General features: G+C 37.9%; 1 protein-coding gene across 3 annotated transcripts in view; it reads left to right on the top strand.

The window, feature by feature from the left end:
• The window catches only part of LOC138064624 (methylcrotonoyl-CoA carboxylase beta chain, mitochondrial), a 38,938-nt gene extending 24,908 nt beyond the window's left edge, over positions 1-14,030 (top strand). For all 3 annotated transcript variants that reach the window (XM_068928051.1, XM_068928052.1, XM_068928053.1), the window contains exons 11-17: positions 422-494; positions 704-780; positions 3,532-3,598; positions 3,841-3,997; positions 4,760-4,874; positions 6,220-6,305; positions 13,791-14,030. In XM_068928051.1, coding sequence (XP_068784152.1) covers positions 422-494; positions 704-780; positions 3,532-3,598; positions 3,841-3,997; positions 4,760-4,874; positions 6,220-6,305; positions 13,791-13,908 — 693 coding nt within the window. In that variant the 3' untranslated portion in view covers positions 13,909-14,030. The remainder of the gene's footprint in view (positions 1-421; positions 495-703; positions 781-3,531; positions 3,599-3,840; positions 3,998-4,759; positions 4,875-6,219; positions 6,306-13,790) is intronic.
• Positions 14,031-15,203: the final 1,173 nt, after the last annotated feature.

Here is a 15,203-nt window from a genome sequence, read left to right on the forward strand (position 1 = left end):
TTGTATGTCAAAACCTTAAGCAAAGCTGAAAATATACTTACCTCTAACAGAGTGACTCATGCCTCATTATATGTTTGTCTTTATAAATTTGAGTCTATTGATTAATGGTTAACGTACCCAGAGTTACCAGTTTTTGTTGAAATGGGACAAATCAGAAGATATTTCATAGTGTATAATTTTAACAATTTAGTTACAATATTCTTAATCTTGAAATTCCATTTTTCATTAGCAGGTAGATAAACGACACTTTAAAAAGTAAATGGGCTTTGCCTGCCATCCAGGCTATGTTATATAGCAAACTGCTTGACATTCTCTAAATGGAAAGTGTTTATTTTCAGTTGGATGTTAGCATGTTCTTTCTAAACTGATTAGAAACTCTAAAGGATTAGGAGTCTCATTTTATTTTTCTGTTTTTCTCAAGGTCATTGCTAGAATTGTAGATGGAAGTAAATTTGATGAATTCAAAGCCTTGTATGGGGATACTTTAATCACAGGTATTTAAAAAATATATTTAAATGACTCTGTTTATGTTCCCGCTGGTTTTATCCCAGCTCAGTTGATGTTGTTTTGCTCACCCATTGACCTTTTTAATAATAATTTTTTCCTCGAAAGGATAACGGTTGTTATCAAGGGAAAGTATTATCTATATATTACAGTAAAATATGTATACCTGAAAATGTGTAAACTTACCTTTCTCCTTCAGGATTCGCGAGAATATTTGGTTATCCAGTAGGAATTATTGGAAACAATGGAGTTCTCTTCTCAGAGTCAGCAAAGAAGGTACCTAAGTAGGTTGTTATGCTGCTTTGCAGTCGTGAAATGAAAGTTCTTATGGGGAATTTGCTCTTGAAGTAGCTTTTAAAATGAGGGACTACTTTAAAATGCGAACATGAACTGGCTGAAAAGTCCTCAAGTAAACAAGAAATAGCTTGATAAACTGTAAAAATAATTGACGATTTTAGAAACAGTTCTGTAAATGTTTCTGATGTGAAATAGATAGGTAAACATAGTTGCAAAAAGAACAGTAGAATTGCAACAACAGTTTGAAATACTATATCCTGAAAATTACAGCTATTACGAGAAAGTCTATGCTGATTGCTTAAAAAAACTGTTAGAATATTTAACTTCTAAATTGAAGTGGTGCGATACATCACATTATTGTTTTTCCAATAACTGGAAAATTTCCAGCCTGGATTATAATAATAGTTCACTGGTTTACCACAGATTCAATTTTCATACTTTGCCTCGGCAGGTTCTGGGTTAGACTAATGTATGAAATATGCGTATATATTTGTCTCGTTCTCATAAAATCTATGAACTAAAATACCTGCTTTGTTAATTAAAGGGCATTTTTGATGGAATGTTGTAAGTGCATTACAATTAACTGTGCTTTCCAGTTTGAGCTCAGGGCTTGAGGAACTCTCTAGAGTTTCTGTATATGGCGGAGTGGTTACTTACCTTGTTTTGTGTTGTTTAGATACAAATTTCTGTATTTTTTTCCAAGAAACTATTACCAATAGATTTTTTTGTAATAGAAGTGACATATGCTTGTTTTCTTTTGGCTGGATCCTGAAATTAATGGTGAGGAAGTCAATATTGAAAATCTATATGGAAATAAGAGGCTGTTAGGAGGGATTTGGAGAAAGGAAGCAATTTTACCTGATTTATAGATTATTAAAATAATACACACAGTTGAGTTTCATGTACTGGAGAGTACTTTGAACTTTGGGCGCTGCAGTGACACAGTTTTCTAGGAGCATTTGTTTAACGCAGTTCCTTCCAAATTGGAAATAAGCCGTTATCCTTTTTGTACTTTAAGTATTTCTCTGATGACTGTTGTAATCTTAGTTTTTTCAGTGGTGGGGAAAAATAAAGGAACTTTCCTCTCTATGCTCACTTCTGCTGATGTATCAGTTCTGTAAGAGGAGATAGTCAAGTATCGCTTGTTAAATAAGTGGAGAGAGACCTTCGTCTATGATTTCATTTCTTTAAGGGTCATAATCTAAGAATGTCCCTTTTTTTACATTCCTTTTGCAGTTTTCGTAATGAGTTCAGAAACTATAAAAAGAACTTGTATGGCAGAAATACTGTGCAGTGTCTCTTTCTCATGATGATCACTGTATTTTTCAAGTGCTTTTCTGAAAAAGCTAGCTAAAGATTGTGCCTTATCATTGGTTTTGTTTTCTTTTCCTAAATTTTGGTTTTATATTATGAAGATTTTTATTTTTTACCAGTAGTGTAAAAACACTGGTTTTACTTTTACAATATAGGAAATGTGCATATTGTTTTTCATGTATAATGAGATGTAATAGAATACAGCAAAGAGAACATGGAATCTAAAATATCCTGGGTAATGACTGCATAACCCCATCTCACTTCTTTGCTGGTTTAGTAGATAATCTGGATTTTTGCACAGCTTCACTATTTTTAGCCATGCCCAACTGGCTAATGCAGCCTGAAGTTCAGTAGATTTGTGGGATGCCTTGTTTGTATCCTAAACCTTCATCAACTGTCCAGCCAAAACCTTAAAGCCTTGGAACGTTAAATTTAACTGGAACGTTAAAAAATTTTTAACATTGAAAACTTGGAAGAACTAGCAAGATTGAGACAGATAGCAATGGCCAGCTACACAGAGGCTGAGTAACTGCAGGTAGTTTTGCAAAAGATAACTTGGATCCACTTTACTGAAGTGCAAAGCAAAACTAACAAAAGCAGGAAGGTAGGAAAGCTTTTACAATTTCTGGAGAGTATTCCTGGGCCAGCTTCCCTTCTGAGATTTTGTCACAGTGCTCAGCCTGACCTTTCTTTCTAGAATATCAAACGCCGTCATCCGCAAGCTGCTGTTAGTGGCTTTCCCGCTACGCGAGGCTCATGTGCCTTGGCTTTTAATTAGCCCCAAGTTTAGTAGAAGCAGTTATCAAGTTACAGCTTAAAACTCTACTGATTTAGATTATTTCTAGCTGAAACAAGAGGCTTGGAATCTGTTGTTGTTATCTTTGCTGGAAAAATTGTCTTTTTCTATAAAATGGGGAGAGGGACGAGGGCTAAAAAAGACAGTATTTTATGTCCGTCCTGAGAAAAGGGGACAGAATGTTACAGTTGGAGGGGTGGAAGGCAAAGGCTGTATGTGGGTCTTTCCCAACTTCATTGAAGAACTTTCTTTTGTACAGGGAGCGGGGAGATTTTTTTTTTTTCCTCTGACTGGCTATGACACAGTCTTACAAAATTCCTTGTCAGATGCTGCGCTATGAAACTGTGTGTGGTTTAAATGTATGTTGGCTAAGTCGAAACAGTTGAGCTTTCCACTGTCAGCAGAAATACTATTCAGGGATATTGTTTTTGCTTTACCCTTGAACTTGCACACTCTTGGCATCTTCTTGCTTCTAGAGTGAATGAATGTTTTGCCAGCACTTTATGATGCAAATACTGCCGTAGACTTCAGGAGAAGCAGGCTGTCACAGACTTCAGAGAGTGCTAGTAGTGATAGCTTTACTGATACCACGTTTAATAGCTTTTTTTTTTTTTTCCCAGGGCACACACTTTATCCAGTTGTGTTGTCAAAGAAATATTCCCCTTGTGTTTTTGCAAAATATTACAGGTAAGTAAGCTCAGTGTTGCGAAGTTTCACTGCGTTGTAGGTTGTGCTGTTAGCAGTTGCGGCTATAACATGTAGACAGCATCTTTGTGCTTTGTTCTGTCTACAGGTCTGTCTCTGACCTGTCTGGAAACAGCCTGTTTGCAGCTATCTATGATTTGTTCTGTTTTCTCGTTTTTGGCACGTGCTCTACTGATGGCATCAAGTTACTGAGCCTTTTCTTTTTTCATCTCGTGACTCATTAGGTTTCATGGTTGGTAGGGAATATGAAGCTGGAGGCATAGCAAAAGATGGTGCCAAGATGGTAACTGCTGTAGCATGTGCCAATGTACCTAAAATAACAGTAATTATTGGTGGATCCTATGGTGCTGGAAACTATGGGATGTGTGGAAGAGCATATAGGTAAGTGTTACTTACAACTACGATAGGACTGTCACACAACTTCTGAAATACCATTCTGAAAATTATTTTAACTTTTGTGGTTGTCCTCTTTGGGAAACAAACAGTTCTCAGTGAATACTGTCAAAAGTAAATAACAACAATAGAAACCTTTAGAGATTGCTAGGCTCGTAGTTAATTAGATGACAGAGGAGATCTCCTGATGTGTAAATGTTAAGCTTTTCTCCCATTATATTTCTTGGGGGAAAAATTGTACAGTCCTAAACAATCAATAGCGCATGGACTCAGTCCTGGACTCTGTGTTTGTGTGAAGATTACTTTCTTGTATGAAAAAAAAAATCCTCATTCATTTTAATGGGTTTGGTTTTATGAGTAATGTTTGTGGAAAACCCCTAGAGATTTCCTTTTTTGACCCTTTGGATATGACTCACATTAGTGTTTTTGATTTTTCAAGACCACTGATGCTATTAAAGTTGTTGCTGATTTTTTTTAAGAAAAGAATTCTTGGGGATATGTAAGATGAAGGGGAGTCAGAAAGAGGGAAATAAATGTTTAAGATGCCTGATTATGTGGGAAAAAAGTAGGATTTTTGTGTTTTCAAACATAATGTTGCAAGCATTAGAGTACATTAATTTGCATTCATTAAAAGTCAATAAAATGCAAGGTTGTCATTAATAAAAATGCAGTTTTAGCTGAGTTGAGGATAAGTTTTTTACCAGGAAATTAGACAATGTTTTATTTTAATGTTTTATATGTATTTTTCAGTCCAAGATTTCTTTATATGTGGCCAAATGCTCGCATATCTGTGATGGGAGGGGAACAAGCTGCAACTGTTTTAGCTACAATAGCTAAGGACCAAAAAACAAGGGAAGGAAAACAGGTATATCTTTCTTCTTTCGTTTGCAGTACTGTCAATATCATTTACTCTTTCACTGGAGTTGTTCACCTTAGGAGCCAGGAGAAAATGTTACAGAGTGAGACACCAGTGAGCTAAGGTTCTCCTAATGTTGCGTAATGCCTTGATAAACATGAAACGTTCATAAAACGTTACTATATACATCTGAATGTAAAGATCATTCATGACATGCTTTGTCTTTGCTTTAAAAGAGAAATATTTTTCCTATCTTCATCTTTTCGTACTTTGTGCATCAGAGCCTTAGTCCTGTCCCAGATGAGCAGCCGGGGATCCCCCCGCCATGTGGGAGTATGAGGAGGAATATGTGAGAACAGTGTATTTCCAATTACTTTTGAGTTAGGCAGCTTTATGGACAGCTGAATTTCAAATTGTTCAGTGACTGAGGATTATGAAGCTTGTAATACCAGAAGCCTGTAGAGGCTTGGAAAATATTTCGACTTGCTTCACGATTTTTAATTTAAAACGCTGATATATTGTTTAATAACGTTTTCCAGTTTCTCTGTACACTAATTTCTGCTGAACTTTTATATGGTTTATGTTTATATTGGTGCCTTGGTCACATAAGAAGTGATTTTAGTGTGATATATTTGATTAATTTATCATGAGTAGTGATCAGCATTATGAAGCAGTATAGATGTATCATCTCTACAGTTCTTTATTCCACTCTGCTTGGCCTTTCTGTGGATAGAATATAGTCACCCTTATCTCTGTCTCATTTTCTCAAATCTCTAGGTTTGACAGGATGATGCAAGTAGTTTGAGGAAGAATAATTGTAGTTAATGTCAGTAACATGTGTTAGAGGCTTAGAAGTTTTCTGAATTACAGTGCATTACAGTGAGTTACGCTTTGGACCCTGAAAGAACCCAGCATGAGAGCGACACAGACATGGTTTATTAAAACACCTTGCCAAAGGCGGGTCAGAACAGTGTTTAATGAGTAAAGTAGTTTCAGTAGTTTTTCAAAGGCTAATCCCCAATCATTCTTATACTTAGTTAAGTCTATTAATAAAAGCTCATCTTATTATCAGCAAATATATTAGATGAACAAATATGGCTTTTTTTTTCCTATATATTTTTACTCTTTTTCCCCCCTCCGCCCCTAGTTTTGAAAAGTGGTATTTTAATTCCACCATCAAATATGCCAATTTAAGAGTTGTAGGTAAAAAAGTTTTAAAAAAAACTGTGGGGAGAGGTTTAGGCAGTTTCCTCTTGTTTGATGCTGTATATAAAGCTCTGTTTTCGTTATGGAAGAAAGTATTAAAGAATTCCTTATCTTGTCTATGTTTGTTTATTCACATGTTTTATTACAGTTATCTGAAGCAGATGAAGCAGCTTTGAAGGAGCCGATCATTAGGAGGTTTGAGGAAGAAGGAAACCCTTATTATTCCAGTGCAAGGTATCATGTAAATGACTTCTCCAAAACTTGATTGTAATCACAGGGCATAACAGTAACATCTAGATCTTGGTGTTGAACAGCAGAACAAAGCAATCTGCAACAAAGGCTTTGTCTGAAGTGCAGGAGTATGTCACAAAAAACTCAAGTCAGTGCTTGTCTACCTTGACTCTGAAACTTTGTAGTGCATACTATTTCAGAATGCATGCATTTGCAGAAATGAGCGTGCTGGTTCTGTAAGTAATGATACAATGGGGGGATGTTCTCTGCCGATTCTAACTAGTCTTCTGAAGCATGAAATTTATATTCTGTGTATTTTATGCTGGCTAGATTTTATATCATTCTCACCACTGCAGTATCTGAGCACTTTCTAAAGTCCACTGAGCAGTGTGGTGAATGTCTATTGTATTTGTTCTCTCATCTCCAAAGGGACAAGCATATGTAGTGCAGTGTTCCTTTTTGGATGGAGTTTTTAATCTTTGCTTCTTTTTAACATGCACGTTTAAGTGTAATTAGGAGAAGCAAGGTGAAAGGTACAGGCCTTGCACTTAAGTAAAAAAAGATGAGATTTGTGGTGGTCCTTATTTCCTGGGGAGTTTATTCCATTGTTCTTGGGCAGCCTGTGCTCCCCCCTCACTGATACAGTTGTGTCTCTAATACAGAATAATTTGGTTACCAACAAATATCTTCATCTCAGAGCTTCAGCAGCTATATCTATCGGAGGTGAGGGCTAATTCAGGATTTGCTGGGAAACCAGTATCAAGAGCAGTGCATAGCTTAACACTGAGATTGGCCGATTGATTTTCATCACTGTGCATTCTAGCTTGAGTCTTAAACACTGAATACTTCTAAGTGTAAGTAAATAAGCAAAGTATATTACACTGTCATAGTGCAGACAAAGGTATGAATATCTGAGTATATAGTATGAGCTTCATGTCAGCAGTGAGTCCAAGAGCTACTTCATGGATTGAGCTGGTCAATTGTGACTGTATACTTTCAACTAAGGGAGACTGATGTGTCTGTAAACTGGCCAAAACATATTCTCCTGCCCCTTAACATCATTCCAGTCTCACCAAGGTGCAGCTTCCAGTAAACAAGGAGATTTTTGTTCCAAAATTGATGCTGTCATATGTGATGACAGGGAGAACTTTGTGATCTGCTTGTTGTTTAACTTGCATATTGACTGCATGTGTGTTAGGGATAATTTATTTTAGTGAGATTCTGCAAATGGAAGAGGCCGGCGGCGAAGGAGCAGTTTCAGGAAGACCTCAAGTCATTTTGACTTGTTTTTTCTGCCACTAATTTCTGCTGACACAGGAGTATCTCAGGCTCACCAGTCTGCTATATGGACTCCCTGAAAGATGAGAAGGATTATCAACAAAAAATCATCTGTCGATGACGTTTTCTGATCTGAATCCACATAATACTGGGCCTTAGGATGTTGATTTGGTTGAATGATTTGTAGATGATCTTTGACTAGCTTCTCTGGACTGCTTTGTCCTGAGACATGGTGCTCAACAGTGGATGGCAAAACTGGTGACCCCAGAACGTGTTTTTTGGACTGTTGCATATCTGTGAATGAATGATTGGCTGCTCTGGCAAAGAGTGGCATTAGGTTTTTGATTCTTTCTCAGACTAGCGAGGGCATTGGTTATATTTGCAAGGCTCGGGTCATGATCTTCTTGGTAGGTGGCAGTACTGGACTACAGGAATTCAGCTAGGGCATTAGCTGTGTATTCATGTTTTAGCTGCATAGTCATGTTTTTTGAGATGTTTTCCTAAACTACCATGACAGTTCTTGGCAGCATTTGGTGCTCATTTTTATAGAATATTGGTAAATCACCAGGGACTAGTTAGGTTGATGGAGGAAGATGACATCCTGGAGTGTTACTTGTGGAAGCTGACTTGGATGCTCTCCTGGTCTGTGATTGTTCCTCTACATTGGTTTCATGCTGTCTATACTAATCTCTTTCTCCCTTTTTTTCTTCAGGTAGTATCCAAAAACTAAGTAGGCTCTCAGCATGTTAGTGGTTTAGGCTAGCCTATAGTAATGGGGTTTTACTGGGCCTGCAATTTTTCATTTTGCAGAGTCTGCTGTATATATGTTTCTGTGTAGCTGAATTAGAATTGCTGATGATTTGGTTACCTGCCAGCTAGGAAGTCTGGAAACATAATCTGAGTAAAAAGTGGTTGTAGTAGGATAAATTTTGATGCAGACATCATGGACAGAAATTGGCTGAACAGGTGGGAGCAAAGATATTCTGTAAATGTCCTAGAAAAGCCAAGAGGAGGAGCAGTTTGGGAGCTTTTTTTATCTGACTTGATATATGTTTAAACTTCACGTAGGTCAAATCTGCTGTATCAACAGCAGCGTAGCAACAGCGAGCTCCTTTGTGAATTGTTTGGTCTATTGTAGTCTGAAAAAGATATAAAATTTATGGTAGTTTTGACTCTCTTTTCTCTTGGAATAGAGGAATGAATTTAGCTGGAATGATCTTACCTCAGGGATACACATTCATTTTAATGTTTGATCAAATCTGTGCCTTCATCAAAGGAAAGCTCGTGCTCTTTTGCCCTGTCTGCTGCAGTGATGGACTAAGTATCCTCCACAGGATATGTGGCACAGGGTTTGCAGTGTCATCTAGGCAGATTTCAGTGATGCAGTCTTACAGCAGGTGGGGCCATGGATTCAGTGAGGGCTTTTTATTTTAACAGTCTTGGTCTCTGGCGCGGGCCTACAAGGCAGCGTTGTAGAGCATCATCGCAGACATCCTCAACTTCTTGAGGCTGTATTTGTACGTACAACCCACACCAGTACTGAATTAGTTTATTGGGGTTTTTACACATAATCCATGAGGATACTCTTATGAAATCCTAACTTGTTATTGACATGGACTTTTCGGTGGCATCTTGGTTTTGATTTTTTTTTTTTAATCTTTTTAACCAATTTAAGTTCCATAAGATTTCCCTCAAACTGGGAGATACCTTCAGGCAGTGTCAGCTGTTAAAAACTGTTGTGCATTCTCTGTTTGTACCCCTTAAGGATCACAGCTAGCTAGCATCATTGTTATGAAAACTCATGCTTACCCCTCAGGCAAGAAGGACAAGTGAAAATATGTACTGTCATCTTTTGTAACTAGATTCTAAGGGGAAACATTTCTGCTGAAATAATAACATAAAAAAAGTAGTCAGACTGTCTGTATTTGAACTGAATCCCCACTTTGAATGAGAAAATGAATGCCTTGATGGTTTTATATTTACTCTTTTTGACATATTCCCTGGAAACACAGTCATGGTCTCTTTGTACTCAGGACTGAAAATAATTTGATTTATTTAACATTCAATATGTGTATATTAGTAATATTAAAAACTCATCCTCTCCCAGAAACCAACAGGCCATTGTCAGTATTTAGAATAGTAAGTTACTAATCTATAATAAAACAGTTTTACGTATAAGCTTAAGGCTATGATTTAAAAAAAAAACTGTCTAAATTTTTTATAACATCCAGTGATTTCAGGTGTGAGACGAGTATTTAATACCAGCTTTGTGCTCTCTACTGACCATTGTTTTCCAGTGTGTATTTCCAGAATATCTGGCCATTTTGTAAAGTCAGGTTGCAAATACAGTAGGCACCTCAGTAAATAACCTAAGTTTGCTAGGGCTTACAAAATGTTCCTAGGGTTAGGTGTCCTGTCCTTCATTAAAGAAGCAGGGTTATTACGTACTTCTCACTTTGCCTGTCGTTTGGAAGATGAACATGGTGTGGCCAGATGAGCCAGCTAACTGAGAACTAGCTTGGCGGTGGGGACCACGTGGTTGAGTTCGTGTGGTGCTGCATGCAGGCTAGTAAGCCTAGCTGATATGTAAAGTCAGACGTCAGAGCTGAACTCGTTCTGAGGTTCATCTGACTAAAAGCGATAAAAGCGCAATGGCCCCTTGTCACTGAGCAACGCGTGTGTCGCAGCGGCGTGTGACTGGCTCAGATTGAGAGTCCGGGTTGTTTGTTCTCTGTCGTCCACGTAGGTGCAATCTGCATTATCTTAATTGTTCCTAATTGCTCTCTGCTCTCTTGTAGAGAGAACTGGGCATATTGGTAGGAATTCTTATCTCCTCTGCCCTGATTTCACACCTTCCTCTCATGCGTGTGCCTTGTTCCTCCATTTATTGCTAGTTCCTAAACAAGATCTCAGACCAAAAGCTCTGAAGTTTTCGTTACTGTGGAGCAGCTGTCAAACTGGAAACAATCCCCAATAACATGAAGGACCGCTATGGTCTTGGCAGGAGGGATTCAAGCACCTTGTGCCTTGGAGCCAGCCAAGCCGTTTGTCAACCAAAATCAGCAATTGCTTACTGGCCAGCACTCACTGTTAACTCGGGGAGGAAAAAGTAACCTGCTGCCTTTGCTCTCAAAGATGCTTCCTTTCTGGTCCCAAGTATGGCAATAACAGTTGACTGTCTACTAAATGTCAGGGTACGGTACTGAAACTGAATTCTGACAGGCTTAGTTCTTTGGGCGCTATCTAGATCCCTCCCCAGAAAGAGCAACAACAAAACTCTGACGAGCAGCTTTGCATTACTGAGAGAAGAGAGTGGTAAGCAGGGGTGAAGCCTGCTTTCTTTATTGCCGCTCAAGTACAGGCAGTTTGGAAGCTCCCTCACGCTGCCCCCTTGGCAAGGGACGGGGCCTTACTCAGTGCGCCGCACCGCTCGTGGCCATTGAGATTGATGTGACCCTTCCAGTTGACTTCATTAGGCTTTGGATCAAGGTTTGAGCAGTAATGATGAAAGGGAACGAAAACGCCTTAATGACCTTAAAATAAAAGCAAACTTCCTTATTTACTCTGCATGTATAATTTTGCTTGTAAATTATAACTTGTTACGTGTACAGGATGTCAATACTGTTCCCCATAGTTGTATTTTCTAATCGAACTTTAGTCAATTATCTGATTAGAACCTTTCCCACTGAGCATTCTTAATTAACGGGAGTCATTAGGCAGCACCCTTCTTAATGAGCTATATTAATCTGCTTACAGGTTTCCAACAGGAGTTTAGTCAGTTTACATCATAACAAATTACACGAGCATTTAACTTTTGAGGGCTGTTCATTTCTTTTACTCACGGCGTCTCTGTTATGAATGTTTTATGAGTGCAGATGTGATTCATGTTCTAGCAATGGGGTTTTAATAGATAGTTTAATTATTAATGTTACATCCCAGTAGAGAAAGTAGTTTTCTTTAAACAAAGAGAAGCAGAATCCGGGGCTGACTATATGAAAGCAGCTTCTCTGATATGCAGTGTCAAATCTTTATGGTTGTCAGTAAAAGTTAGTGTGTTGTTACAAAAACAAGTTTGCCATAAAAATGTGCTTCATGTTTGGAAAAGTGTTTATTGTCGTGGTAGTCACGACAAATCTGCAGTTTGGAAAGCGTCACAGTAAGTTGGTGATTCTCTTTTAATTCAGTTTATCCCTGCGCTCCCCAAACCCCCAGCAGATATATTAAGCACTTCCACGAAGTGTGAGGTACGCCATTCAGTTTCAATGATTTTCATAAACAGAAAAGTTCATTGCAAGTACTGCAGATCAAACAAGCCTGTAACAGTCAAAAAGATTAAATGTGCTTTCAAATAGAAATCACTCTATTTGTGATTATTCTTAGAGTCAAATGTTTTTACAGTCCTAAAAAGACAAAGGGTTGGTGATTGGGGGGGAAAAAACCCCCCAAACCTATTGACCCGATTCCGGGGAAAAGTCTTGGTTAATAAAAACAAGTTAAATTTGGTCCTTTGGCTATTTTGAACTGGCAGACTCCTGTCAGCCAGGTCAGCGTGTGCCGCAGCTACTCTGGTGTAAAATTTCTTAATCAAGCTTTTATTTTCAGTCTCAACTAGAGCAGCTTTGCCCAATTAACAGCAGTGTCTTCCCTACTCCAAACCCTTTTGTCCTTTTGTACTTTAAGTTGCTGTGCTTTTCTGCTCCTCTTAGGGTGATCCTCCTGTTAGGTCTCCTCTGTATGGGAAGCTGCTCCATGATAATACGTATCTGCAGTAGAACCTTCTTTCTGAGATGAATGTGTTTTTCCCCTCTGATATGATGAGTGTTACTTTAACAGCAAATGGCAAAATAAAGCAAAGATGGAAACTGGTTACACGTCTCCCCTGGTGACTTGAGCTTATCAGCATGTATTATGCAGAGTTTTCAGGCTTATTTCTTTTGTGTTTTTTGGTTATTTAGTGCAGCGAAAAGTGCAAAATAGGTTGTTTCCTATCTAATTAGTTTTTTTTCAATTAATCTTCAAACAGTAGAAAATTGACAGGTGGAAACTTTAGTTATCAAGAGAAAGCATAACAATTTTTTTCTAAAGTTCAGTGTTAGCTGCCTTTTCATGATCCTTTCTTGTAGTTTCAAACCACGTTTGTCAAAGTAGAGCAGTTTTTTACAGTTACAGAATAAAACGTTAGACATGACAACACTGTAGTAAGTTTAGAAAAGAATACAAAACAGGTCTCGTTAGGGAAAGATGGGATGGAGGAGAAGAATCGCTGTCTTAACCAAAGACACTGGGCATATGTTCGTGCAGGCCCTGGTTAAAATGTATGCTGGTTTAAGCAGGACTGGAGTTGCAACAATAAGTGTAGTGCCTTGTTTACCTATTGCTGTATTAATGATTGCTGGGCAGGTAGTAGATGTACAATATTAACAATTCTGTGGACTGCTGGGGATTTTAAGATGGGTTTTATTTTGAGTAGGATAGAGCTGTAGGATATAACTGATGCCACAGGTACTTTAATTTTTTGATAATATCAAAGAGACTGCTTGCAAATGGTAGTGAGTTTGGGGACTTGGGAATTTGGTATTTGCTCAGAGTTTTTGGCATGGCATACCTTCATATTTTAATTGCCTTCAGGGCTGTACTAAGGAGGGTATTAGCTTATATAGTTTAGAAATGGACTTCAGAAGAAATAAAGTAGTTATTGGAAATGCATAAAAATTTACTGTAAGTCTTTAATGATGAAAGCACACACACTTGAATCATCCTCATTTGGCAACTGAAATAGTCTCAATAGCATAAATAATGATGTGACTTGGTCCTAAAATTCCAGCATTCTTAATACAAGAGGATAATTCCTTAACAAAAGATTGATTTCCATTTGAATATTGAAAAACAAACGAGTTCTTGTTTCTCTAGGATGATGACTTCATATTAAAATAAGTGTGAAAAATCTCATTTAAAATCTGTAGATTTGACATAGCCCCTTTAGCTAGAGTTTATACGTTGGTCCCGAAGAAAAATTACATGAGTAAAAGAATACACATCAATGTATTGCATTGATGTTAAGGTGAATTAACCCCATGTCTTGGGGCATAATTTAGCTCTGTAGTCCTCTCTTTAGTATAACTATTGTCAGTTTTGTATGCTTGAAAACCTACCTACTGTAAACTATATACATTAATTTCCTTTAATTATTATTGGGTTTTTTTCCCCTAGATTATGGGATGATGGAATTATTGATCCAGCTGACACAAGACTGGTTTTGGGCCTCAGTCTCAGCGCAGCACTAAATGCACCTACTAAGAAGACAGAATTTGGGGTTTTCAGAATGTAATATAAACGTGTACTACATGTCAGAATTACTTGTGTATATTTTTAGTTGGGGCTAGAGCGCAAACTAACAACAATGTTGAGATGTTTTACACTGATTAAAAAATAAAGATTTATACAATACTATTTCGGAGGGAAGTGTCCTAATTATGTATTTTCACTGAATAATCCTCACGCTGTTTTTTAGTGCTTTAACACTGATTTCAGGTCAGTCACTGGTAGTGCTTGTGTGACACCAACAGTGTCGTCCATTTGGTGAATAACTTGTAACTTCTGACATTGAATTTAATGTTTGACAAGAAACATTCATACTATCTCAAAATAAAATTGTGCAAAATAAAATCTGCAAAATAGGCTGCATATTTACTGCTTATCAGCTCTATTATTTCTTTTAATTCTATTTTGTATGTCTGCCGTAGATGCAATCCAACAAAAAAATCCACATTCACTAGTAAATAATTTTTGCGAAACCTAAGTGCAGTAAGGGCAGCCAGCGAGTTCAACACAGCATGAAATTATAGATTTCATGCAGTTGTTAGCATTTTGGCCTTTCTCTGGCTTTCATCCAAAAAGCATCGCTCTTCTGTGCGATTCCCTGAAGTCAAAACAACAGAGTCTGATGGATGGCTGGCTCTTTCTGGAAGAGCTGGAGATGGCATCCTAACATCTGTGGAAGCTGCAGGTTGCTGAGCACTTTTGAAGGTTGGGCTTGGCTGCTGACATGTTTTAGCACCTTGCTTAGTGGTGTGATCCCTCTGGCAATTTTAGTTACACAGCAGTCTCCCCACATAGATCAGTGCTTGACTTAGAGCACATGCCTGAATGCCACTTTTGGGTTGTTAAAGGGAGTGCTGGAGTGTTCTGTTTAATCTTATTTATTTAGTGTAATTTTGTTGCCGTGTAACGTTTTTACAGAATTCAATGTGTGTAATTTAATTTGTTCTTTTCAGATACATTGTACCTTGTAGAAACTAAATGCCTGGTGCGTACTTTGCCTCTAGGCAAAGGAGGTAAATAAGGAGGTAAATGCTGTGCTAGCTGGGACTAGGAAGGGAATTTTACCTACATCAGGCCTATTGGTGCTCAAATACCAAAGAGATGATGGCTAAATGGCAGGAATATTTTTGACTGAAAACCAAATTCTAGCGCAGTTACCATACTTGGGCAGTGATCCTATCCTGTACTGGCCTATGAGGAGAGGAAAGATTGCTCATAGGAATAATCTTACTAGATAACTTGTCAGTGGTAGTTTTCCCAGACTTGAGGGACAGAGAAGCTCCCCCTTGGTCCCAGGAGGGA

The sequence above is a fragment of the Struthio camelus genome, chromosome Z, assembly GCF_040807025.1.
Source record: "Struthio camelus isolate bStrCam1 chromosome Z, bStrCam1.hap1, whole genome shotgun sequence".
Classification (NCBI taxonomy): domain Eukaryota; kingdom Metazoa; phylum Chordata; class Aves; order Struthioniformes; family Struthionidae; genus Struthio; species Struthio camelus.